We start from the raw sequence: 27,976 nt of genomic DNA, 5'->3' as shown, positions 1-27,976 counted from the left end.
AGGAGGAGGAGGAGGAGGGCGGGGACGCGGACGAGCATGATGCTGTGAGTGTGGGACAGCTTCGACAGGAAGAGGGTGCACACGCATCATCATCATCATCGTCATCATCATCATCGCATCGTCTTCGTATGGGAGTTTTCTTCCTTTTTTTTAATATCATACCTAGTTTGACCGAGAGTTATTCTGAGGAGGTGGGCCAGGTCCCGGGAGGCGGGAAGAAGAGGAGGAGGAGGAAGAGGAGGGTGCTCATCACCACGGTGTCATTGATGTGAAGAGACACATGGACATCAGCGCTGATGACTGCACATTCGGATGTTTATCCCTATGCAGGTAAGCATGCAAGCGGGTTGCCATTTAATGATGATAATTACCTATTTACTGTCTAATATCTACCATATGTGCTCACATTAGTGTAGCTGCACAAACTACAGCAGCTGAGAACAACTTCTTTCTTATTCGTGGATGCATGTGATGTATTAAATGTTTATATTTGGAGAAGAAAATGCAGAAAATATTAGTATTAAAATTACAGGTGCTAATTTAACTATAGGTGGTTGAACAAGCTCTCATGTCACCAGATATGGGGAGATTAAAATGTAACAAAATGTCTAGTTCGTGGGAATTCGGATAAATGAATTCATTAATGACACAATAAATGAATATTATAATAATTATATAATTAGTCTTAATATATTGCCATGTGATTGCGTGTGAGCGTTCACGTTTGTTCCATAGAGTCTCTTCGTGGGTGGAGGCGGGAAATTAGATTGCAATATGTTGTCATAGTATAAGCTGCACATTGCACAAGTGGTTAGCATGCAGGCCTCACAGCTAGGAAACCCGAGTTCAATTCCACCCTCGGCCATCTCTGTGTGGATTTTGCATGTTCTCCCCGTGCATGCGTGGGTTTTCTCCGGGTACTCCGGTTTCCTCCCACATTCCAAAAACATGCTAGGTTAATTGGCGACTCCAAATTGTCCATAGGTATGAATGTGAGTGTGAATGGTTGTTTGACTATATGTACCCTGTGATTGGCTGGCGACCAGTCCAGGGTGAAGCCCGCAACCACTGTGAGGATAAGTGGTAGAAAATGAATGAATGAATGAATGTTGTCATATATTTTTTTGGCTTATAAGTAATGCTAAAATCTCCCTACGTCTCAAACTCAAATTTCTATGCCGCTTGTCATCACGAGGGTCGCTGGGGTATGCTGGAGCGTATCCCAGCTGACTTTAAAGGGGAAGTGCACCTTTTTTTGTTAATATTGCCCATCATTCACAATCCTTATGTGAAACATGAACACGTTAGCGCGAGAAAACTAGTTAATATGAGCTAGCTAACAACGGACATCATGGGAAATACCTATTTTGACGCTACAGCCCTCACAATAAAATACCAACAGTGTTTCACTTACATAACTGAATTGTATATTAACCAAGCTACAGCGATATTGTTATTGTAGCAGATAACATGAAAAAGTATTGTTAGCTGGCGGACTTACACGGCATGTCGCAGCATCATTCACAGGCGGAAGAGTGGATACCTAGCTCTCAACAAGATGTTCGTTTGCCATCAGCATTTTTTTTTTTACCTTGAGGACTGGAGTCTTGTGCTGGAAGACACAGCCATCCTAAGGAGAGCGGACATGGAAAGTGTTGTGGCTGTATCTATGCCGCTGTTAATGACAGAACTAGGGTATGATCACAGCATCTATATCAGACGATGCACCATTGTTAGTTTTTTGTTAATTTTTAGAAAGCTTCATAGTTGAAATAGGTGTGTCCCAAAGACATGCATTGTTAGCTAGCTCATATTAACTCATATTGTGTTATAATGCACAGAAAAGGGAACTAAATATGTGTTCATGTTTCACATAAGGATTGTGAATGATGGGCAAAATTCCAACAAAAGTGCAGTTCCCCTTTAACGAGAGGTGAGGTGCACCTTGGACTGGTTGCCAGCCAATCACAGGGCACATATAAAGTAGATGATAAACAATTTAGAATCTTTATTAACCTAACGTGTATATTTTTGGAATGTGGGAGGAAGTCCGGGAGAGAAAACCCACGCACGCACAAAGAGTACAAGCAACTCCACAAAGTGATGCCCAAGCAGAGACTCGAACCCAGGTTCTACCCGCTCTCCTGACTGTGTGGCCAAAATGGTAACCACTTGTTCACCATGCAGCATCAGGATATTCACTTTATAAGCTAATAGTGTGCAAATCAGTTTTCTCCAATTTCATGCAGCTGAGTTATAAAAATAATAAACTATATATTCACACACACACACCATAGGAGCCCTGTAGGCGTGTTGTAGTGATTTTTGGATGGACTCATCTCCCGCTCGGCTCTGCTCTGCTCTCCTCTTCCTCCCACACAACTTTAAACTCTCTTGTTTCAGCAGCAAAGTACGCTGACCTTTGCACCTGGCAGCAAACGGCAGCAGCATCAGCCGCCATGATTTCGCGGAATATCATCACTCAGCCCTCATTGCAGTAACTCGGATGTAAATATATACTGTATGTATATAAATGAGAAATAAGGAGAATATGGTGTTCATGTTGCAATTAAATCCTCTTCATAAATTAAGGTTTCTCCAGAATATAAGACAGCAGTACCATCTGTAAATACTACTAACTTTAAGTCTTGTCGCTGAATATACATGATGAACAATTTTGGTCCCAGTATTGACCTCTGGGGTACTCCACATGTAATATTTAAACTTGCAGATGTGGTCCAGTATGCTAGCTAGGTAGCTTTTGACCCGATTCAAAACGAATCCTCTGATTCCATACCTTTCTAATTTCATAATTAGGATGTTGTGATTAATTGCATCAAAGGCTTTTGTCAGATTCATAAATACTGCTGCTACTCAGTAATTTCGATCAGTGCCATGGAGGTTGAAATGTTAGCTCCGTATTGGCTTTCCGTCAGTAATTCATACTTATTAATAATAATTTGTCCAACCTGGTATTGAATAGCTTCTTGATTATTTTATAAAATGGTGTTAATAAGGGGACTGGTCAGTAGTTTGTAAATTGATATTTGTCTTCGTTTTTGCAGTTTAATTCATTTTATGAGGAAATTGAGCAGTCTGGAATGATAAATGACTGATATACATGAGCCGTACTACGATCCTGTTGATACCGTTTCCACTTCAATTCCATTACAATCAGTTAATGTGGACACTTTACTTACTGTAAACACCCTCATGCAAGATGGAGCATCGCTTTATTTGCATGGTGTGCAGTGTGAGCATGGGCTTCCCCGCTATAAATTAAATCTATTTTTCTCTCTCTCCGCTCAAGTGTAAAGGTCAGTGTTACACACAAAGCCCTTTGAGTTCACTCACTTCCTGCTTTACGTGCTAACAAATCCACGTAAATCATCTCTGGGTGGGATATGTCAACATGTGGCGGTCCTTTCATGGACTATGTATGACTGTAGGCACAGCTGGAGATGCTGGGCTTCATCCTCAATACATCCAATAAATTAATAAAAACACACTGGCAGCTATACAGTATGGAAATGTGATTGATGTTATTATAACAAAACATCATGATAGGTTAGCTTATTTGCAAAAGAACAACAAAATGATCAAACTTACAATGCTATCCTCCAGATTTTTGCACATCTGGTAGTATATTGATTGTAGACACTGCATAAAAATATGCCTGCCTTTATATTTAGATTTTTCAATTCCCTGTACATACACTTTATGTAACTTGAACCAGTCATGATGTGCTATACATATCACTAAATTGACACTTACTATGGTACCCATTATGTCATTGGATGGTCATATCACCTCGTACTTCGGTACGTGACAAAAATAAAAAAAAATAAAAAAAAAACTTATTAGGAAAGCAGGAAGTGAACAAATGTAACAGTTACTGATTGTGAAAGTACCAGCTGGAGGGGTAGGATTTAATAAGCTTTGCTTCTTCCTACTCCTTTTGGACATGTGGAACTGTGAACTGATTATGTGATGCATTCAATTGTAATAAAATAAAACCATTACCATTACATTTTCAAACTCCCTGTTTAATTTAATCGCACTGTGGAGGGGAAAAAATAACGTAATTTTTTTTATATATGGTGAATTGACAAAAACGACTCTTGAATCCAACGCTGGGTGTTTGAACGCTGGGCTCAGGATTACAGTACAGTATATCAAAAATATGTGCCTCTTACGTAAGTCAGATGGGACTGCATCAGTTAAATCTCTCATTCTATTCACTTTGCAATAGAGGGGATAATTGGATTTTTAAAAGGATAACAAAAAAAACTAATCTTTGCCTTGTTTTAAGATGTGTAGCTGAAACTACCTTTTTTTTGTTTTGTTTACAAAGCCGTCCTCTGTCAAGTGGTGGCCACATACATCGGGTGGATTCATGTTGGCTGTGATCTCGGCTGCATTTTAGCATTTTGTGTATAGCGGTGACTGTACGTGAAAAGGTGCGGCTTCAAAAATGAGCGTTTAAGCTCCTCTCCTCTGACTTTGTTTGCAAAGTCTGTGTAGCGCATATAGTCGTCGACACACACGCTATCTCACCGTCAAACAACAACAAAAATCACACAGTACACTGTATCAGCCAGGGTGTGCTGTCTGCAATGTTTGTCTGTATTAGCTGGGACTGTTACGTAACAAAGAGGCAGAACGCGTGATCCACATGCACACGCGTTCACACTGTGCAGGACACAGGCAGTGAGCGACTGTACTTCCTGAACGAGAGGAAATCACAGCATGACGTCTCATGTGCTGAAGACAAGATGACATGTCATTGAGCGGCAGTGTGGGAGGGGGGAGCAGCGTTGGTCAGTCCCGACACTTTATGTGGAGAGAAGGTGCTACTTTTCAGATGAGGAACATAAAATAGTAGTTTTCATAATATTACATAATATACACAGTATAAACATTTATCACATACTACAGTATTAATTGTCCCTGTACCCTAGAAAGCGCCCATGAATGATACGGGAAAAGGCCGAAATGATACTGTGTCAAAGCCCAGGGCAGTGATACTGATAAAATATAGAGTTTAACCATGTCCAGTATCAGCCCCCGTAGCTGTCCACTCCGTGAAACAACCAATCAGAGAACAGCGCACGAGCGTGAACACACAGCGTTTGTTTTGTCACTGCAACTATAAATATTCCTAGTGCTTCTCCAGTCACCAAAAAACCCAAATTTGATTAATGGAACGTTAATTGTCAGACATTGATAAGACTGTTGATAAAATATTATTGTTGAAATATTTTTGCAATTATTGTGTTACATTACACTGTTTAGATATAATACATGTAATAAACTGAACATTTTCTGGAAACAAAGTGGTCTTTTGATTAAATAGTACGTGATAATAAGCTCATGATTAAATAGTATGTGATAATAAGATCATCACATGGTTTGTCTCGTATCGGGCCCAGTATCATGCCCCCGCGTGCCAGTATCAGCCCGAGACTGAAGGGGGCATGGGGGCCTGATACCAGACAAACCATGTGATAACCTATAAATATATACTGTGGTGAGAGACAGAGACAGTGCCACTGAGGAAAATACAGGAAGCAGAACTGGAGGTAGCAGAGATGACGATGCTGAGGTTCTTATTGGGAGTGACCAGGATGGATAGGATCAGGAACGATTACATCACATGTTAGAAACCTCGAGATAATGTCAGAAAGGCCAGACTGAGATGGTTCGGACATGTCCAGAGGAGAGATTTATGGATGTAGTAAAGGAGGACATGAGGGTAGTTGTTGTGAGATAGGCAGATGCAGAAGACAGTCGCTCAGCTGACTTGTTGTGTAAGCAAACGCTGCATAATTAAGTATATGACTTCTGTGTGTTATTGATTGTAACACTTCAACCCTGTGGTCATGTTCCGGAAAAGAAAGCAATGGATAACATTTACACACACGGTGGCGTGACAACACACACACACACACACACACACACATGCACACACACAGAGGAAGAGAGCCTGAGGCTTTATAAACAGCAGGCGAGGATGCTGCACGCTCTCATCACTCGTTCACTTCCCTTTCGTCATATTTGCCCATCTACCTGCTTGCAGTGTGTTTGCGTGGGGGGCCGACACCTCACCTGCTCGTCTCTCTCCTATGCTTTGACTCCCCCTCCCCACCCCCACTCCTTTCCTTTCCTCCCTCACCCTGTAATCCCTCCGCCCTTGCAGTGGCGTACGCAGCAGCAGCAGCAGCGTGTGCTGGAGACCAGTTGAAGTTGGCTTCCTGCCTGTTGAGATGTGCTGGGAGGAAACACTGTGAACACGAGTTCATGCTGATGAAATTGATCTGCTCAGGTAGGAAAAAAAACAACTTTTATAACCCTTTTTTGCAATAAGAGAGTGATTTATGGCTACAATTCATACGTCTTCAAGTAAATACGTCCGTGTAATTGTCTGGTTAACTGCATCATGTTGCCTTATTTTACCATTTCCTATCTCTAGTGGACAATGGCGGCACATTGCTTTTGTTTTCTTCGCTTGTCTTTGACCGTTTTTGTATTTCACTGTGTAGGCCACGACTATAACAACGGAAGCTAAGGCTTCTCCTTGGCACTATTGCTAGTCACGACTCTCGCTACATGGCGGTTCCGGTTCGAACATTGCTCCCTTACTGTAATGCATTTTTTCGGAAATGAATAAGTAAATGTTGACTAAGGTTGACTAAGAACCAAAGACCCAAAATATTGAAAGACAGAAATATCCATTATTCTGGTCACTAGGTGTCAGTAATGTTACATTACATGACCTTCACACTGTCCAAAGGTTCTCCCCCATTCTGTGTGGGAATAGTAAGTTATTATCTTACTATCTTACTATGTCCTCCTTTCCCACTACAATTGAAACCCTTTCTTAAGTTTAAAATAAACATAGCATGCTCGTTAGCATTAGCATAAAGTGACGACCATCTCTAGTGACCCTGCATTGAGCTTGTAGCCTGTGCATTACGGTTGAGCAATGTGTTGAAAACAAAGACTAATAGAAGTTTAAAGGTAACTATAGGGGTGTTATATTATGTCTACAGCGCTCTAATGATGATAAAAATTGTTTTTAGAAAGTCCGAAACAGGTTTTCTAAGCTCCAAAAATATTACATTTATTAATATGACAACTGCTGAGTGCTGAGTGGTTACCGCACAGGTAACACAGCTAGGAGACATGGGTTCAATTCCCCCCTCGGGCATCTCTGTGTGCATGTTCTCCCTGTGCATGCGTGGGTTTTCTCCGGGTACTCCAGTTTCCTCCCACATTCCAAAAACATGCTAGGTTAATTGGCCACTCCAAATTGTCCATAGGTATGAATGTGAGTGTGAATGGTTGTTTGTCTATATGTGCCCTGTGATTGGCTGGCCACCAGTCCAGGGTGTACCCCGCCTCTCGCCCGAAGACAGCTGGGATAGGCTCCAGCACGGCTACGACCCTCGTTAGGATAAGCGGTAGAAAATTAATGAATTAATTAATTAATATAAAATCCTAATATGCAGAAATTCGCGGTTAAGCAATTAACCATGATGTTACACTTCCTGTCCCTCACTTAATGTGTACCGTGTGGGAATTCAGTGTATCGAAAAATCCCATTTTGAAAACATATACTATTATATTGCTAATATATACCGTAAATGTTAACTTTTATGCCAGTTACAAATAGGGATGGGTATCATTTCCAAATTATCTGTTATGAGACTTCACTTGTTGCAGATGGCTGACTTTCCATTCATTTAGCATCAATATGAGATATCGAGGAGATCTATTGATCGATTTAAACTGATTTAACAGATCATCAGTGAGCTTTCAAGCAAAACCAGAAATTTTAGTGATGGTAATTTAAGGAAGTGATCCCATGTCGTCATCAATGGTTGCGCCCCACAAACACTGCCAAATATCTGTTATCACCTGCTAGCTATGCTAGCAAATCACGTGGATCAATGCTGTGTACTATCTGTTAATGGATGTTGTCAACAAAGGCAATCCATGTGACTTGCTAAGTTTTCTCAAAGATGAAAGTATACTTATGTTTGTGGTAGGAAGTGATAACGAGAGCGTGTTTTGTTTTGCCGCTGTTCTGGTGGCCATCTTGTATTTATTTATAGCGGGATCAGAGGTTGGGCTTTTAAACCCAAGAGAACACGGGACGTATTTATAGACGCCTCAATAAAAGATAAGTCTTATGCAACGCGTCATAACCATGCTGGATGCAGCAAGGAGATGCAGGACATGAGAACAGATGGACTCAATTGGACACATCCCCACCCCACCCCACCACACCCCACCGTCTTTGTCCAGTCCTGTTTCCCTCTGCCCTTTAAATCTCTTTCTCTCCATCGACAAGCCACCTTCCACCTCCTCGTCCTTCCTCCAGCCGCTCTTCTCTCGGTTCTCCTTCACTCTCTGATCTATTATTCACGTCCGCGACTGACTCTTTTTCCGCGGAGCCCCCTGACACCTGATCCCTCCCGGCGCTCCGGGGCGTGCTTCCCTCCCAGGAAAAGAAATAGCATGGTGGATAAAGGCAGCCAGCAAAGAGACAGATAAAAAGCTCAGGGATGGGTAGCCGTGTGGAGATAAGACGCTTCCTTGTGTGCTCAATGAGTGACATTTTGCACGCTTCTTTGTGGTTAAAGACCAGGATGGAAGGACAAAGTATTTACAGGAAACGAGCATTTAAGACCACTAAAGACAACTTTTAATGATCAGTCTTTGACATGATATGTGTTGGATACGGAACTAGTTACTAATAGACCCTACATAGCTCGAGCTGAAGGTCAATTGCGATGCACACCAAGTTGTGGCACAACCTGGACTCTGACAAGAACTTGCTCGTAGAAATAACTCAACAAAACTTTCCCAAAAGTCAGTCCACTTTGCCCACATCGTCACTCAAGGGGAAATCCTGGTCTAAGCCACCCTCCTGTGGGTTTAAGCAGCCCAGTCAGACATGGACCATATGACAGCTGTTCAAGCCCGAGGCTTTTCTGTGCCCCAGAGAAGCCCACATGGTCCCAAACCACGATCATCAACATCTGTCTGCTTATTCTGAATATTTCAGTCAGTCAACATCTTTACCGAGTGAACACTTTGGGATGGAGGTACAGTTTGGGACACTCTTTAGGACACTCTTTAAATCCTTGGAAATCAAAAATAGTAATCTTAAACTGATCGACCATCAAATCAATATCGGACGATTTTCACAAAAAAGAAACAATCGGTAGCAAATCCTACATATCTGTTGTGTCACGTAGGATTGCCAACAAATTACGAATCTCGGCAAGGCAAGCCAAGGGACTCAGTTTGTTCTGTAAACGTCAATTTCTTCAGTTTGACACAGGCTATACGCCAATCGCTGCCAGCGTGTTTGGTCACTCCCTCATCAAAACTGATTCAACTATTCTTGCATCTTTGTTTACACGTTTTGCCTATCCGTCACTGGCTGTACAAAAGATTTTAAAAGTTTATTATTAGCCAGGGGCCTTTGGAATTGTCTAATAGTGCCCTTGGCTAATCGCATTTATCATAAATACATTGGAAAGTGTACAGTTAATCCAATGTGATCGTTATCGGTCTCGGACTATCTCACTTATGGGTGATCAGTATCGGAAACGGCAGCATTCATTCATTCATTTTCTACCGCTTATCCTCACAAGGGTCACGGGGGTGCTGGAGCCTACCCCAGCGATCTTCGGGCGAGAGGCGGGGTACATCCTGGACTGGTCGCCAGCCAATCACAGGGCACATATAGACAAACAACCATTCACACTCACATTCATACCTATGGACAATTTGGAGTCGCCAATTAACCTAGCATGTTTTTGGAATGTGGGAGGAAACCGGAGTACCCGGAGAAAACCCACGCATGCACGGGGAGAACATGCAAACTCCACACAGAGATGGCGAGGGTGGAATTGAACCCTGGTCTCCTAGCTGTGAGGTCTAGGCGCTAACCACTCGACCGCCGTGCAGCCCCTTGCTACACTATGGAGTTTAATATTATCATAATTAGAGCATTGAAAATGTGTTTACAACCTTATAAATATCTTTTTATTATTATGAGAGACCTCTAGACATGAAATTAAAATCCCCTATAGTCAATTTTACACTTCTATTACCCAAAATAGTAGACATAATAACAGAAAATAAACCTTTTTTTGTGGTGCTAGGGCAGACGAGTGGGTAGACGACAGGAAGTGACATTGACGGATCAGATATGATATGTAGCATGATATGGATTACGGCCGCAATGGAACCACTCAACCACTCAACAGAATCGGCAGCATATCATAAACAATTTCTTACCAAAATCCAATATGGGCAGCAGCATCACTGTCACATGTTGTGTAATGAATGAATGCCACTGGATGCATTTTGCAAAATAAGACAAATATTGAAATTATTTGAAACAACAAAAATTGTAAAAAAAACAAAACAAAACAAAAAATATGAGCAACAGTTAGCTAAATAACATGTTCTCAGACTATCAACAAGTGAGACAGAATCAATTCCAAAATAAGAATCCAATTAAACATGGTCGGCAACAACACAATTTGGAAGCTGCACATTTCTATGTGGCACAAACATCCATAGAAGAAGTAAAGTGGGCTGATTCAGCACGTCACACATGAACGCAAGAACGAACCGCATTAAATGAGAGGTATTAAAGGAAGCATCAAGGCAAATACCAGTTTGTAAAGACTAAACCCTCAAGGACATGTCATTGTGTCATGTCATTGTGTGTGTGTATGTGTGTGTGTGTGTGTGTGTGTGTGCATGATATCAGTGGCAAAAAAGATAAAGACTGAACACAATCTACATACGGGGGCACCGCTGTGATGCTGGCACATCTGAAATGGAATCTGCGTCTGTTCCTGCTCGCTGCACACATCATTTATCCATCAGCCATCGCCTCGCCTCCCCGCTCACCAGCCATCAATCATCACATTGCCTCCCTTTATGGAAATGGGTGGAGGAGGAGAAAAAGTGCTTTTAACAGCGTTTTTAGCCTCCATCTGTGTCGCTCGGCTTCTCTGCGGCCATCCAAGCGTCCTGGTCTGTTGCTGCCGCGTAAGGTCGTTGACTTAACGCTATCTAAATGGATATGAGCCGTGCGCTTAAGTATGCCAGCCTTAGCGGGTCAACCAACAGGCAGTTCTGCCTCACGACTCGCCCATCCACAAACAATTAGAGCGCACCACAGGTGATCAAGATAGGAGGTGTCACTTTGACACAAAACAAGGACTGGAAAAAAAAAATTACTTGCTAGCTTCCTAGCGTGTCCACACACACACGCTAGGAGTGAATCAGTGACAGCAGAGTCCAGCATCTGAGCAAACACATTATGGACAATTGCTTTAAACTTGGTGAGAACACTTTGTGGATGGACATTTTGGATTCACAAAAAAATGGCCCACATAAGTGACTTCTGACTTGTTTTTTGTGGTTCAAATTTTGCAGTTCAAATTTTTTCTAAACTAGTTTTGAATGATCTCGATAATAATAATAATATCCTGATAATAATAAAAATCATCATAAAAACAGGCTGCAAAATTACTGGGGGAAAAGCCCCCTGAAACCTCAGCGCCCGGGACTTGTTCCTATCATCGCTTTTTTTTTTTTTTTTACGTTTTGTTACTAGTACTGATGTGATGATATTTGGCGAAGACAAATCTGCAGGTAGGGTGGCACGGCGGTCGAGTGGTTACCGCGCAGACCTCACAGCTATAAGACCCGAGTTCAATTCCACCCTCGGCCATCTCTGTGTGGAGTTTGCATGTTCTCCCCGTGCATGCGTGGGTTTTCTCCGGGTTCTCCGGTTTCCTCCCACATTCCAAAAACATGCTAGGTTAATTAGCGACTCCAAATTGTCCATAGGTATGAATGTGAGTGTGAATGGTTGTTTGTCTATATGTGCTCTGTGATTGGCTGGCGACCAGTCCAGGGTGTACCCCGCCTCTTGCCTGAAGACAGCTGGGATAGGCTCCAGCACCCCCCGCGACCCTCATGAGGATAAGCAGTAGAAAATGAATGAATGACGGAATCATAAAAATTCCATCTAATATCCATAGGATCTTAATAATGATATGAAATGATATGAAATACACTACAACAGACACTTTAGGTGAATTTAAACAAAGTATCACTATTGGATCGGTCGCAGCTCCAAATGAGCTGAAATTTGTAAAACTGCCCCCTGGTGTTTGTTTTTGTCGTATACCTGTGCCTGCCCCCCCACCTCCCTGACTACCTGTCCGTCTCCAACTAGTTAGCGAGCTAAAAGGTTATCACGGGGAAACAATGGTCCTCTGGAGGGGGAGAGCAGAGAGACAAATTGAGGGAGGTGACTTGGAACAACTGGATGAGGAGGAGGATGAGGATGAGGAGTTAAAGGGTAAATGTCTTTTTGCCAGCATCTTTGACTCCATTATTGACACAAAATCCCTTTAATGTCCTCTGTTTCGTCGGAAGGCTGTGACAGACATAGGAGCTGTATTTCCATGAGTTTATTTATTTCACATTTATTTGCGTATTGAGTAGAGACCTGATTGAACATGGCCTCTTCCTCTCCTCTTCTCTATTGCATCATCTCCTCCGCCTTATTCTGGACGCTCATTACCGCCCACACAGCGCTTCTGAGAAAACGGGAGAGAGAGATGACGAGCAGGGCCGGACGGGAGCCTCACAGGGAATAACAAATAAGTGATGTTTAAAACACAATAAGAACTGAACACATTTTCATTATTATTACACCTGCAGCTTTGTCACGTAAGAATGTGTTGTTTTTAAACTAAACCTAACCCGTAAGAAAGCATTTCAAATCTAAAGCCAAGTAGGTTGCATCAACCTATACACAAAGTAACGCATACAGTATAGTATACAGAACAGTATAGCAGTATACAGGTACTATATGTGTAAAGGCGACTATAGGCGACTATAGACTATCATGCCTAGAGGGCTCCAATAATTTAAAAAAGTCTGATTTCTGCAGCAACAAAACCAATGTTGTAACAGTGATATACTGACACTGCTCAGCCATAAACAACAGTACAGCACTTACACTCATGCCAACATTTTAAAGCGCATGCAGAGGTACATAAAGCAGCTGGATGCTACAGAACCAATGTTGTAACAGTGGTACGGAAGACACTGCTCAGCCATAAACAACAGTACAGCAAGTACACTCATTCATGCCAACATTTTAAAGCGCATACAGAGGTAGATAAAGCAGCTGGATGCTACATAACAAATGTAACAGCGGTACGGAAGACACTGCTCAGCCATAAACAACAGTACAGCAAGTACACTCATGCTAACATTTTAAAGTGCATATAGAGGTACATAAAGCAGCTGGAAGCTACAGAACCAATGATGTAACAGCGGTACACTGACACTGCTCATCCATAAACAACAGTACAGCATTTACACTCGTGCCAACATTTTAAAGCGCATGCAGAGGTAGATAATGCAGCTGGATGCTGCAGAACCAATGTTGTAACAGTGGTACACTGACACTGCTCAGCCACAAACAACAGTACAGCACTTACACTCATGCCAACATTGTTAAAGTGCATGCAGAGGTAGATAAAGCAGCTGGATGCTGCAGAACCAATGTTGTAACAGCGGTATACTGGCACTGCCCAGCCTTAAACAACAGTACAGCAAGTACACTCATGCCAACATTTTAAAGCGCATGCAGAGGTAGATAAAGCAGCTGGATGCTGCAGAACCAATGTTGTAACAGCAGTACATTGACACTGCTCAGCCATAAACAACAGTACAACAAGTACACTCATTCATGCCAACATTTTAATGCGCATACAGAGGTAGATAAAGCAGCTAGATGCTACAGAAATGGATGCTATTTGTGATTTGGCATTCATTCCCCTTCATATTGTTTTCTCTAATTAAAATTGTGTCTCTCATATTTCTTCTACCGACAATCATTTGTGACTCCAGTGGTTATTTGCCTTAGTAGACCAAACACCCGGCGACTTGATGCATTAATTGGTGGATTTAGGAAACTAGGCAACAATCTGAAGTAATTAATTAATGAATTCAAAGTATAAATAGTCATAGCAGCTGCTTCCCGAGAGGCAAGAAGGTGTTTGGACTTGCTGAGAAAGAGGTGAGACTTCCTGCAGTACACAAACCGGACCAGATCCCACTCGACCGCACTCGCTAATGGAAAAAACCATCACACCTAACATCCTCATTCCCAGCAGGCGGCCTCGAAAGGGATCGGTGGTGTGAGCACGTGTTGGTCCAACTCTGGACCAGTAGATAACTTGGGTATTTCCAGCGATGATGAAGTTCTTAACGGACCAATCAGAGACAAATTTGAAGCTGTACAGCCAATATGGGTTGGATCTAACTCCATCCGACCAATCACAACAACAGAAGCAGCATTTATGGATAGGTCAAAGCAGGATTTACACCGACGTTGAACAATCACACAGGGATATATAGGTCTGCTTCGGGATAGTGGCACTCTGTCAAACTTAGAACTTAATGACATGGCAGCAACCAGCAGAGGGCGCCAGTAATTCAGACCCAACTAGGTTGCTAACATCCACGTTACAATGTTAATGTTTAACATGTTTATTATTAAAAGCAGGCATCCATGTGGGCCAGCAGGTTCAAATCCTGGAATGGGTATATGATGTGTTCTGACCCATATTCACACTCTTCTGTTTAGTGACCCACTTACTCCTTTTCTAAATAGCCACCCTAATTTAATACTGCTTGTGTGTGTGTGTACACTAATAACACTCTATCCGCATAACTACTATCAAAACAACTATTTCATATATAATGGCATACCAAGTAAATGAGGTGTTTTATTTATTAAAAGTACATCCAGCATGCTGTTTTTTCCGTATTGTTTAAGTTGACAGTCATGCCACATGTTTACATAGTTTAATGATGCTAACGTTTTCCGATGAGCATCCCGATCTAACTAAACGACACACAGGATGTTTTGTCAAACATAGACAAATGTACACAGGTACAGGTACTGTAACAGCCAAATCACTTTGTGGCATCCTTGAAATCAGTGGTTCCCAAAGTGTGGGCCGCGCCCCCCTGGTGGGTTGTGGTGTTACTGCAGGTGGGCCATGAGCGGTCATTAAAAATATTATTCATTTTTGCAAATCATTCATTCATTTTCTACCGCTTTTCCTGACGAGGGTCGCAGTGGGATGCTGGAGCCTATCCCAGCTGGCGAAAGGCGGGGTACACTCTGGACTGGTTGCCAGCCAATCACAGGGCACATATAGACAAACAACCATTCACACTCACATTCATACCTATGGACAATTTGGAGTCGCCAATTAACCTAGCAGAAAATTAACCTTGTAGAAAATAATCCTTCAACATGGCTTCCAGAGGGACGGTGGTGGTCAGCTGGCGTTACGGTGTGTTTGACAGTGGCGAGAAGATGCTGGTAACTCGGAATGACAAAGTGTCACAGAGGATGCAAGCGTGGGTTTGATGCTCCTCCATAATGCATGCAGCTAATGTGGGAAGCCTCGCCGCACACGGAGTGGTAGCAGCAGCCTATAGCGCCGTCTCTTAGCCTTTATAGCAGCTGACACCAGCAAATAGAGGCTCCCTGGGATGAATATACACACACACGGACACGCTATGCTGACCTTTGACATCTCTGCATTTAGGCTCCATACTGTGGCTGTGATGCACAACAATGGAATGTTCATTGGTTGAGTGGATACCTCGGTTTTTTTGACTGAATATTTGCTGATTTAAAAAAAAACACGACTAAGAAGAACGCACCCTGACAACTTTCCGTTTGAACGGGTACAAGATACCTCAATCGGATTTGGGAAAGGAATATTCAACCCCTGTGAATCCGATTATATGTTCATTCGGATTGGCACTTTTCTTTCGGAATGAGGTGTATTCATTCATTCATTTTCTAACGCTTATCGTCACAAAGGTAGCGGGGGTGCTGGAGCCTACCCCAGCTGTCTTCGGGCGAGAGGCAGGGTACACCCTGGACTGGTGGCCAGCCAATCACAGGGCACATATAGACAAACGACCATTCACACTCACATTCATACCTATGGACAATTTTGGAGTCGCCAATTAACCTAGCATGTTTTTGGAATGTGGGAGGAAACCGGAGTACCCGGACATGCAAGCTCCACACAAAGATGGCCGAGGGTGGGATTGAACTCGGGTTCTCCTACCTGTGCGCGCTAACCACTCGATCGCCGTGCAGCCAGTATGAGGTATATACAAATATACAAAGGTTAAATTCTTTCAGTTTGAGCAAATAAACCGAATGCAATTGGAATATTTGGGTCCATGTATACGTGGCTATTTTGTAACTTGTAATTCAGAAGTACAATTTGCTTTTAAGTATGCACAAAAATCCCAGAAAAAATGGAATTACAAAAATGTGACTCAAATATCCTGCTACTATTAAAAAACCTAGTATTAGGTGAGTAGGTTTTCAGATACTGATACCTGTGCTGACTTACATTTTTAGTTCATTCAGAGCTGTTAATACATAAATATATATAATCCTATCCTGACAAATTTGTAAAGATGTCAATGTAACTTCAAGCATTGTAATATGACCATCATGTTTGTTTTCATTCTTTGAATCATATCATATCATATCATATCATATATGGTTTCCCAGGGCTTGGTATCGCTTTCTCCTCGTGCCTCTCTGCAGCTCGTCTCGGCGTCAGTAATTGAGTTGTCTGCTGTCGTCTGCTTTCACACTCATTGCCGAGATGAGGGAAATGTTCTCTCGCCACACACCAAACTGTCGCGGAGACTCATCTCGTCTTGGAAAATCGTCTCTGTTCTCAGAGAGACACCCGACAAGCGCTCCGAGGCATCCTCGTCTCCTCTCTTCTCTGTCTGCTAACGTAATTTGCTTTTCATTTGACGTTTTCATCTCCTCGATATCATTAACTCTACGGGAACACACAAGTAACCTCGACGTGCAAGGATGACAGACTCATATTTGAGCACCATGTTTAGAGTCAAATGCAAACAAGCCAATTATTGTGTTGATACTTCAGTGTAAACACACTTGTCTGTGATGATTTGGATTTGATTTTATGTTGACTATTTACTCCGGTTTCCTCCCTCATTCCAAAAACATGCTAGGTTAATTGGCGACTCCAAATTGTCCATAGGTATGAATGTGAGTGTGAATGGTTGTTTGTCTATATGTGCCCTGTGATTGGTTGGCGACCAGTCAAGGGTGTACCCTGCCTCTCTCCCAAAGACAGCTGGGATAGGCTCCAGCATGCCGCGACCCTCGTGAGGAAAAGTAGTAGAAAATGAATTAATTTAATATGTCCTTTAATATGTCATCTCGTAGAATTGCCATTTATGGCATGAAATTAAAGAAATTCATTAATAAATGATTGTGCATGGCGAGCGAGTGGTTAGCAATCAGGCCTCACAGCTAGGAAACCAGAGTTCAATTCCACCCTCAGCCATCTCTGTGTGGAGTTTGCATTTCCAGGGTTCCTCAACACAAAAACATGCTAGGTTAATTGGCGACTCCAAATTGTCCATAGGTCTGAATGTGAGTGTGAATGGTTGTTTGTCTATATGTGCCCTGTGATTGGCTGGTGACCAGTCCAGGGTGTACCCCGCCTCTCGCCCAAAGATAGCTGGGATAGGCTCCAGCACTCCTTGCGACCCTCGTGAGGATAAGCGGCACAAAATTAATGAATGTTGGCTATTTTATGGGATGACCACAAGCCATACCATACCATACCATACCATACCAATTTCAATACACATTGATAAGGGCTTAATACTAAACTTTATTTATACAGCATTTTTCTGTATTAGAATCAGCAGCATTAAACCATCCCTTAATTTTTGCACTTCTACTTCCATGTAAACATGCTAAACTATGTAGTACAAATATTAGAATTAGCGCAGAAGCCCTGATAGGCAGCTAGCATAGATGAAAACAGACAAGCAGGCATGCAGGAGTAAAACAACCCAAATGAGACGTTAAACGGCGGAGAAGGACACAGCCTGTGTGTGTGTGTATGTAAACTGCAGCTCTAATTATCTGTCACACGCTGAAGTGGAGTAAGTCCTGGGGGAAGGAGGCTTGGAAAGATGGCGACACTAAGAGGAAAGAAAATAAGCAGTGTGATGTGTGCAGAGGAATAAAGCTGTTATGTAACGTGACATCCCCGTGCACCGCTCGGCTCACACGACGACGCTTGGCATGCAGCTTCTCGGCGTGGATCCTTCCCAGCTTTTACTTCAGCATAGTAACAGGCACACACAAAAGTATTGGGACGCTTCGCACCTGCAGGACGAGGAAGGAAGCCATCTTTCAACCTTTCCTACAAGTGCAGTCTCCGATTATTATCCACATTAAAGGATGTTTGTTTACAAGGTAACTTTTCTACTCCTGAAAAAGGCTAAAAATGTTTAAAATTGAAGCTGGGTTGGTGAGAAAAACATGGTCGCCTGAAGTCAGCTGGGATAGGCTCCAGCACACCCCCTGTGACCCGAGTTAGGATAAGCGGCATAGAAATGGAAGTGGGATCTAAACAAGAATAGCAACCCTAAAAAATGAGATGCAGCTACATGAGCTATTTTTAGAACAGGTTGGCGGGGGGACTCATGTGGTCCTTATGGGGCGCCCCGGTGCCCGTGTGCACCGTGTTGGTGACCCACTACACAACCAATGGCCATGTTCTTCTTGTCATCATTTCAAAACATACTGTATCGTTATTTGGCTGCGCGGTGGTTGAGCGGTTTGCGCGCTGGCCTCATAGCTAGGAGATCCGAGTTCAATTCCACCATTGGCCGTGTCCGTTTGGAGTTTGCATGTTCTCCCCGTGCATGCGCGGGTTTTCTCCGGGTACTCCAAATTGTCCATAGGTATGAATGTGAGTGTGAATGGTTGTTTGTCTATATGTGCCCTGTGATTGGCTGGCCACCAGTCCAGTGTGTACCCCGCCTCTCGCCCAAAGACAGCTGGGATAGGCTCTAGCTGCATCTCCTCCAGCACCCCCAGCAAAATGAATGAATGTATGGTTCTTTCTGGTCCACCAGTGAGCTCCAACCAGAGCCATGGGGAGTACCCGGACTGCAGGAGCGAGAGGGATTCAGGAGGGGAGGCCTCTCTCCTGGTGTCTCCTCTGGTGGTGGCGGGGATCGTTATAGGCCTGGTGCTCTTCCTCTCCTGCGTCACCATCATCGTGGGCAGCCTGCGCAAAGACAGTCGACTGAGGAACCCTCACCTGCGAGCCAGCTACGGTCGGTGGGCATAGACGCTGACATTTTGTTGAGTGCTGAGTAAAACTGGACTATTTCTTTCCAGGTCCGGATGGTTACTCCTTTGGAGGTTCTGTAGGAGAACTGAGGTCCAACTGCTTAGAAGACTTTCCTCCTGGTTTGGACTTTGACTCTTTCAGTCTATCACAAGTCAACCACTTGTACCCAGACTCTCCTCCACGGTGAGTGTCTGTGTTGTTTCTTTGCACATCAATAAAGTTTGATTTGTATTAAAGAGGCACCATCATTCCCATCAAACGCCGGTGTCCTCCTCTTCTCCTCGTGCTCCTCCATTGACCTCCTTTGTACTAATTCATTTATGAGTAAGTGATGCTTCCCTCGGCTGCCCTTTGGATGTGTGCGTGTAAAAAGGCCAACGTCATGGTGTGTTTGATGTAAATGTCAGCTGGCTTAATTGGCAACTTTAATAATTCAAACACACCCTTTCCCCTGTGGTGTGTGTGTGTGTGTGTGTGTATAGAGAAAATTGCAAGGACATAAAAGAAAGAAAGAAAGCCAATAGATATAAGATACTACATGTTAAATAACATGGAAGTACATTTTAAAATACTGTATGTGGCTCCTTCCCGACCCCTGTACTCGGGGAACCAAAGTTGTATGGAAATCTAACAGCTGCAAACTCATACACTTACACACACATATACAAATTATATATTTTCAGGCAGGCGGTTAAGGTCATGTAACCATGCGGCAGTGTGTGTGTGTGTGTGTGTGTGTGTGTGTGTGTGTGCGCGCCACAGATGGTTGAAAGAAACCCAGATCAGCTGCTCGCCTACTGAGAATGTTATATTTCCAACACACACATTACACACGCTCACCTGTGGACACTGAAAGCCTCTACTTCCTCATGCTGAGACACACACACACACACATACATACATACACACACACATACACACACCAAAACAACAACAACGCTGTATCTATATGGCTTGGTAACACAGCAGGTAAATTGCTCTCACAGTGGAGACAAGCTCAGGCCTGCCAACTACACACAGACACACACACACACACACACACACCATATGTTGGATCTAAAGATGCTCCGATCGATCAACCGCCTATCAATATCAGCCTATTTGCCCCCCTAAAAAAAACATGCCATCAGCGTATACAGATAAACACCTTTCAAAAAACGATCAGGTAGTTCTGCCAACAAAATGACGTGTCAATCATTGATTAGAATCGGCGCCATAAAACCCTGATCGCAGCATCCTTAGTTGAATCCCATCCAACACTGCAGAGCATCATGCCAGAGGTCCTCCTTCTATTTATATACTGTATCTACGTGAGTACTAAGTGAGTACAGCCCTCATATTTCATTGTGTACATTTACGTTCCAGCATGGTGCATGAGTGCTGCTGACACTGAAGGAGCTGTGGTTCAATGAGGGGAAAGATGAATTCCAACATGCCCGGTGACATTGTGAAGCAGAAATGGGGTCGCAATGTTTTCGTATCCTTGTTAAAACAAATTCTTAAAAGTCGTATTTTCCCATATACTACATCCGTGTATTGTCTTCCTCCAACTTCTTTCTCCTCGCTCTATTGGGTGTGACCGCAGGGTGCCTTTTACAGTGCAGAACCTTTTGTGGACACAGTGGATGTTGTTGGCAAGCCAAATGTATTTTGTATTGCACAGGAAGGTAAGGAGAAGACTGATTGCCAATGGCTGACAGTCCCTTAGACAATGCGTGGGTTCTCCCTTAGCCAATCAGGACGCAGAACACGTTCATGCGCTGTAAAAATAACTTTAAAAAAGTATATACAAATTTGCTGGTGACACTTTAAATAAGGTACACAAAATTACAGTAGTTCCTAACCTTAACCACTACTCATTAGTTCCTCGGTAACTACTGTATTTTGTGTACTTAATAGTTTGCTTTCTGTAGTATTATCCCTTGACAAGACAGGATGAAATGCTAGCTGCAAGATGAGATAGTGTACAATACAAAGTAACGACGGTGATAAGACTTTTAATACTAGGTTAATTGGCGACTCCAAATTGTCCATAGGTATGAATGTGAGTGTGAATGGTTGTTTGTCTATATGTGCCCTGTGATTGGCTGGCCACCAGTCCAGGGTGTACTCCGCCTCTCGCCCGAAGACAGCTGGGGTAGGCTCCAGCACCCCCGCGACCCTCGTATATAATAAGCGGTAGAAAATGAATGAATGACATGTCATCTATTTATTCTCCACATTTTTATTATTATTATTTATTATTATACGGGAGCCAGGCAACGACATTTTGTTGACAATTTCACTGTTATTGTGCAATGACAATAAAGGAAGTCTATGTCTATGGTTGTCCTGGGCTAACGATGCTACGAGGACATCCTTCATACCACCTGATAGAACATTCATTGTGAAAAGAGACAAAGACACTACAGTCGTAGTTTAGAAGTGAGATATTTATCCATATTACAGCCGAACACCAAAAGAATGTGCAGAATTTTTGCTGAAGGAAACAGTTTTGATCTATTGTCAACTCATATGTCACATGACCGGACGTATCTTGATGAAGGATGCGGAGTTAAACAACTTGTGACAAGGCTCATGGCGGTTTTGGTTTGATGACCAATTTCAGGTGACGCTAATCAGGAAGTGGATGTTGTCGATGTCGGAAGCAGACTGTTGTGTTGTTTATGGGCTGCTATTCGTCAGCTTCTTGACAACAACTTCCACTTTGTATCTCAGCTTGTCTGCTTGAACAACATCTGCCTCCGGCTACAAACTGTGTCCTTGTCTTGGATGGTGGCCAGCTTTGTTTCTTGTGGTTCAAATCCCAACATGCTGACATCAACGAGGGCCAGGGATTTATTTCTTGTTGTGCCTTGGGGGTGGTTTTGTCATCTCAGACTACTGTATTCTTGTTTTAAAATGCGTGACAAAAAAAACGACACACTAGAGGCCGACGGATAAGCCGAGGCGGACGTGTAACTCCCCGACCAAATCTTCCATTCACACTTGGCAAGCGCACGCACTTTGGGGGAAATTGTAGCGTAGCACATCCAACATTGGGTGTGATAGCTCGCTAGCCACACAGGCAGGACTGTAATGGGGAGAGCAATGCTACTGGGATTTAAAGTGTCGCAGGACCTCCTCAGCACCTCTACTCCCTCGCTGGAGTCCCGCTTCTGTCGCCAATTTGCACCTCAACATGTCTCTTAGCCAAAGTGAATTAAAGCGGTGGAGGATTGTAGCATGCCAATGTGCATGCATGGGTGTTATTTTCTTAGCACGTCAAGGAACGCTTATGTTTACAGTGAACTGCTTCATTGATAAAACCATGCATGGAGGACAGCATGCCAGAAAGTACAAATGTATCATTTTAAACAAGATTAATCAAATTACATTAGTTGTTTAGGATTGATGATTAACACATAAGTAATGCCAATATTCATATCAACAAGGTTAGGTTGTGTAGTCATCTTAAAGGGGACCTATTATGCTAATTTACGGTGCTACACACAATAACCCTCACAGAAAGCTTTCTAGATCTTCCAGAAGTGTTTCCACAGACATCCTGCTCCCAACCCAAACGGTCTGTTTCATTTACTACAACTTTAATTTTAATTTACTCTCCTCTTGGTTAACCCACTTCGCTCCGCAACCTTGCCTGCCCGAGGAGGAGCACTCATTGTCGGACACACTTTGTCAGAGGCATAGCTGGCAAGGTGGAGCTCAGAAGCCGAACCGTGAGGGCGCTGCCTGGACACACAGCCAAAATTAATTAATTAATTAATAATTAAAAATTAAATAAATGCATAAAAAAGTAATTAATTAATTAATCCTTAACAGATTAATTGGGTTGATTAAGGGAAAAAACGATGCGGTTAACATCCGTTTCCGTTGGAGTCGGACCTACTTAATGGAATTATTCATTCATTCATTCATTTTCTACCGCTTTTCCTCACGAGGGTCGCAGGGGTGCTGGAGCCTATCCCAGCTGTCTTCGGGCAAAAGGCGGGGTACACCCTGGACTGGTGGCCAGCCAATCACAGGGCACATATAGACAAACAACCATTCACACTCACATTCATACCTATGGACAATTTGGAGTCGCTAATTAACCTAGCATGTTTTTGGAATGTGGGAGGAAACCGGAGTACCCGGAGAAAACCCACGCATGCACGGGGAGAACATGGAAACTCCACACAGAGATGGCCGAGGGTGGAATTGAACCCTGGTCTCCTAGCTGTGAGGTCTGCGCACTAACCACTCGACCACTGTGTCGCCCTCTAATGGAATTAATGCCAAGTAAATATCTTCCCATCTTTTATGTAGCACTCCCTGAATGAATGTTTTTTTTTTCTCCACAGCTACGATGAATGTGTCGGCCCACACTCCACACAGATCTACATACCCACAGACGACCCACCACCATATTCATTATGGGACCCCTGTCAGAGCCTCACGGAAAGTGAAGGGACACCAAACAACTCCAGTTCCAGAGGAGAGAGCTCAGCCAGTTCCGCTTCATCGCAACACCCGACAGGACTACTGGAGCATCAACATGTGGCTTCCATCTCCTTCCCAATGGAGGCGGCACCGCCGTATGAGGCCGTGGTGGCGGGCGAGCAGGGGCAGCCCCTCCCGCTCATGCCATGTGACCTTTACAAACACCAATCAGAAGGAGATGTCAGTGAACAACTGCGGCCTTCGGGCATCGGTCAGATCTCATAGGACCTTTCCACTTTTGGAGCTTTCCACTGCCCCCACTTGAGATGTGACACCAAATTGTGGAACTTTCTAAAACGGAAGTCGTCTTCCTGGTGTCTCGTCGGACCAAAACTCAACTTTGGGTGTTGGTGAACGACACGAGATCCTCCATCTTGGTGGAACCACCCAAGACTATGACACCAAAATGGAATCAGGACTGACTCAAAAGTTAGAACAGGTCTTCGTTGGGGAAAGAAGCAGGTTCCTTGAAGGTCTACACAAGCACACAACGTCATTCTAGTTTGTCACAGAAGTCCACCATTTTGGAGAACTACATCCTGTGTGGCAAGAGCTGCATCAAAGATCGATATTTTATTTACCTCAACTGCAGAGAGAATGAGGCGTTAATTGGAGAGAGGCTGTTCTTCTTCAATAATGACTTGGAGTGCATGAGAAAGTGGAAAGAAAAAACATACAGTAGCTTTCTTTGACGACGTGATCATTTGTTCACTATTAGTATATTGCACAGCAGCAACACAACCAATGTTGTAGTAGGACCAAACTGCTCCGCCATCATTAACAGCGCCGCCATCTTGTGAATTAAGTTAAAACATGTACGTAGTGTTGCCTACAGCCACGGTTGTTAGCGCCTCTGCGCATTCATTGCCGCATTTATGATGATTTAACAATATGTTTATTATTGTGCTTATAATATTTTAACCGGCTTATGTCAACAAATAAGACACCAAAATACTGAAAACAGCTCATGGCCGTGATAAACATCGAGTGTGATGATGACCGCCATTGTCACGCTATGAATCATGTCAAAGTGTCGCTGGCGGTGCATCACGCAGATAATGTCACGAAGGCGAGGGGGCCATCTGGAGCGTCCCAGTGCAGACTGTACTGTATGTGCGAGATGTTCCACAAGTCTTTATGAACGTTCCATCCCGTAGACAGTTTACATGAGCACTTCCTAATTAGTCAGCCATTCGGTCGGTCAGTGTGTTGCCTTCCCGGCTGCGGAGTCGTGTTTTTTGTCTCACTTCTGGACAGTTTGAACGCAATAGTCCACTTAGAATCTGATCATGTGATCCTAAATCACATACAGACTGCATCTTCTTCAATGTAAGCCATAAACTTAACACCAATTTAAAACATCGACATAAAACTGCACCATGGGGGGTTTAGAGTTTGTGTCAGCATCTTTAATGACTAACTTTACTTTACTTTCATGATGTGATACATGTGGAGTGGGTCCCTACGGAGAAATCTTCCATTTTAGAAGCAATGTAAACATTCATTCATTCATTTTCTACCGCTTATCCTCACATGGTTCCTGGGGGTGCTGGAGCCTATACCAGTTTTTTTTGGGCGAAAGGCGGAGTACACCCTGGACTGGTGGCCAGCCAATCACATACCTATGGACAATTTGGAGTCGAGAAATTAACCTAGCATGTTTTTGGAATGTGGGAGGAAACCGGAGTACCCGGAGAAAACCCACGCATACACGGGGAGAACATGCAAACTCCACATAGAGATGGCCGAGCATGGAATTGAACTCGGGTCTCCTAGCTGTGAGACCTGCGCGCTAGCAATGTAAACGGTGACACACAAAAATCTAATCAGCACAAATGCTCATGTTAGTATGCAAATGATTACCCGCCACAGACCAAAACCCCTAAAGTTTCCAGTCGCCATCGTGTACTTTTTGTAGGGGTGCACAATAAATATCTGATATGAGGAATTGGCATCAATTATGGGGAAAAATTACGGGGGAAAAAGCCCCCTGAAATGCCAGCGCCCGGGGCTTGTTCCTATCAACATTTTGTTTTTCTAATGTTTTGTTACTAGAACTGATGTGATGATATTTGGCAAAGACAAATCTGCAGGTACAGTTTGTCATTTCCAACGGTTATTAGTATCAGTCTTAAGAGGCAGGATGTTTTCGGTATCATCTTGAAGAAAAAATATATATCGTGCATCCTTGACTATTTGCCAAATTTCTGTGAATGGCTCTCATATGACGAAGAAGGAACTGAACTTTGTTCATCACATAAACAATGTAAGTGAGCCTCTTGATTACTTTAACTGGCTAAATGTAGCGTCCACACGCACAAAAAGAGTTTAGCTACAAATATCCAGTGTTCTCTGGACGGATCGGAGCTATTCTATTTGTCAAAAACACAGTTTTATATTAATCCCGCATTAACAAGAACCCTCCATCAAAAAACAGCCCTGCTTCATATAACATCATAACCATAGATTGGTTTAGCTATAGGACCCTTACACAACTGTCATTGTCCGCTATGTACAACAATAAATAGTCACAAACTAAGGTTTTTACTCATTTAGTTGACATTTTATCAAGAACAAAAGCAGTAATGGATGTTTGGCTTGTGTGTTCTTCAGCTGGAGACACAAACAACTGTAGACAACATCAGCATGTACTATGACTTATTGTCTTTTATCCTGTGTCACTGTTAAAACAGCTTTCTCTTAGCTAGATGCTGGTTTCAACACAAATGTTTGATGTCAAAGTGTATTTGTATCAGGGGGAGGGGGGAAAAAAGATGTGCCTACTAGCCCTCAGACTGTTGGCTTGGACACTGTAGCCATATTATTTGAATCTCAATGCAACAAATGCAGTGCTTTTACCATATTCATTTGCATTTTATTCTTTTTTTTTCAACACACCTTTTATGTTTTTGTGAATTTAAATCATAAATGAGTCCCCCTTAGCCTTATCCATGTTAAAGTTATACCGAGAAATGTGAGTATAGGAGGTAGTCGGAGTTAATAGTGAGGTACTAGAGGTGATGTAGGGCGAGGCAGCTGCCACGAGAGGGTGCTGTTGAGTTATATGAGGAGACTACTAGAGCTTTTCATTACTAAGAACCCAGAAACGAATTGGAGAGTTAAATGTTAGAATAATATAAGACCACTGTAGCCTGCAATGTCGTGTTTGTATACATGTGGTTGGTAGAATAAAGCTTTAGCATGTTTAAAAAGGTTTCAACAGAAGCAATTAGTTCACAGATCATGTCCTATTATGTAAACAATTAGTACATTGTCATTTGCCTTCCTCTTTGTGTCTCACTGTCAATGTGTTCTAATTTGAATCACTGTTGTTTTATTTTTATTGTCTTGGTTGTTTGGGTTTTAGATTGTGTTCATGACTTTCTTCCAATGAGAAAAAAAACAATAAACTCTAATAAAGAATGTGATTGGTTGATTTGGGAGCGACACAGATATGGAAATCACAAAACCTTTAGTTATATTTTAGAATTTTGGACTGTCTTAAATGTGTAAAAATTAAATACTGCTGATATTATGATGCAACAAGAACAAAATCCATAATTTTAACGATAGCAACATTTCTAGCACGGCCCTCCCGAGCCACCAAGTTAGGTACATATCCGTCAGAATGATGCAGTGCATTTCTACACCACCACACAAACACACACACACATCCAACATGTCCTTAAATATGTCATCTTTCAGTAAATCTTATTATTTGTCACATATATGTTGTCACAGGCAGGTACTGTTTGTAAAACTTTTGCAGCATTTCTCGAAATTCACCAGGCATTTATTTTGCAAACTACACTTTGTGTGAGCCTCCTTGGATAATTTGAATTAATATCCGACCGCTGTTTTGTGGTCAAATATGGGCTATTATTACTTTTCAGACACAAGTAGTGTGGTGTCAAAAAATGTATTTTAATAATAACATAGAGAGGAGAAAGAGAAAGTGCAACATAAAAGACACCAGTGACAGAAGGTCACCAGGAAGCTAATAAAGTACAAAAAAAGTAGCAAATAAGGGAGAGTACTAAAAAAAGGCTCAATGACTTATACAGGTATAGTTGTCAGGAAGGAATAATATCAATAATAATAATCAATGGGAGTGGAAATAGAGAAACACTAGCAGACATGTCATGAAGGAACAAAGCATGTATAAGGCTTGCAAAGGTTCACAACAA

General features: G+C 42.7%; 1 protein-coding gene and 1 long non-coding RNA gene across 2 annotated transcripts in view; one reads left to right on the top strand and one right to left on the bottom strand.

The window, feature by feature from the left end:
• The window catches only part of LOC131108219 (uncharacterized), a 109,398-nt gene that overhangs the window by 77,318 nt on the left and 4,104 nt on the right, over positions 1-27,976 (bottom strand). The gene's annotated exons all lie outside the window — the stretch shown is intronic.
• bean1 (brain expressed, associated with NEDD4, 1) lies at positions 35-27,187 on the top strand. Its single transcript, XM_058059076.2, has 5 exons — positions 35-330; positions 6,200-6,325; positions 19,087-19,290; positions 19,355-19,490; positions 23,651-27,187. Exons 1-5 carry the CDS (start codon positions 297-299, stop codon positions 24,012-24,014), a joined length of 864 nt encoding a protein of 287 aa, XP_057915059.2. The 5' UTR covers positions 35-296; the 3' UTR covers positions 24,015-27,187.

The sequence above is a fragment of the Doryrhamphus excisus genome, linkage group LG20 (assembly GCF_037039965.1).
Source record: "Doryrhamphus excisus strain RoL-2023G ecotype Guam linkage group LG20, RoL_Dexc_Guam_v1.1, whole genome shotgun sequence".
In the NCBI taxonomy this organism is placed as follows: domain Eukaryota; kingdom Metazoa; phylum Chordata; class Actinopteri; order Syngnathiformes; family Syngnathidae; genus Doryrhamphus; species Doryrhamphus excisus.
This window is presented reverse-complemented; position numbering and strand designations above follow the sequence as displayed.

Excerpts from the sequence above, each read along its gene's own strand:
- bean1 (XM_058059076.2), top strand. The coding sequence starts at position 297 with ATGACTGCACATTCGGATGTTTATCCCTATGCAG. Across the intron at positions 19,291-19,354 it reads TCACCTGCGAGCCAGCTACG|GTCCGGATGGTTACTCCTTT; the intron begins GTCGGTGGGCAT and ends ATTTCTTTCCAG. Across the intron at positions 19,491-23,650 it reads TACCCAGACTCTCCTCCACG|CTACGATGAATGTGTCGGCC; the intron begins GTGAGTGTCTGT and ends TTTTCTCCACAG.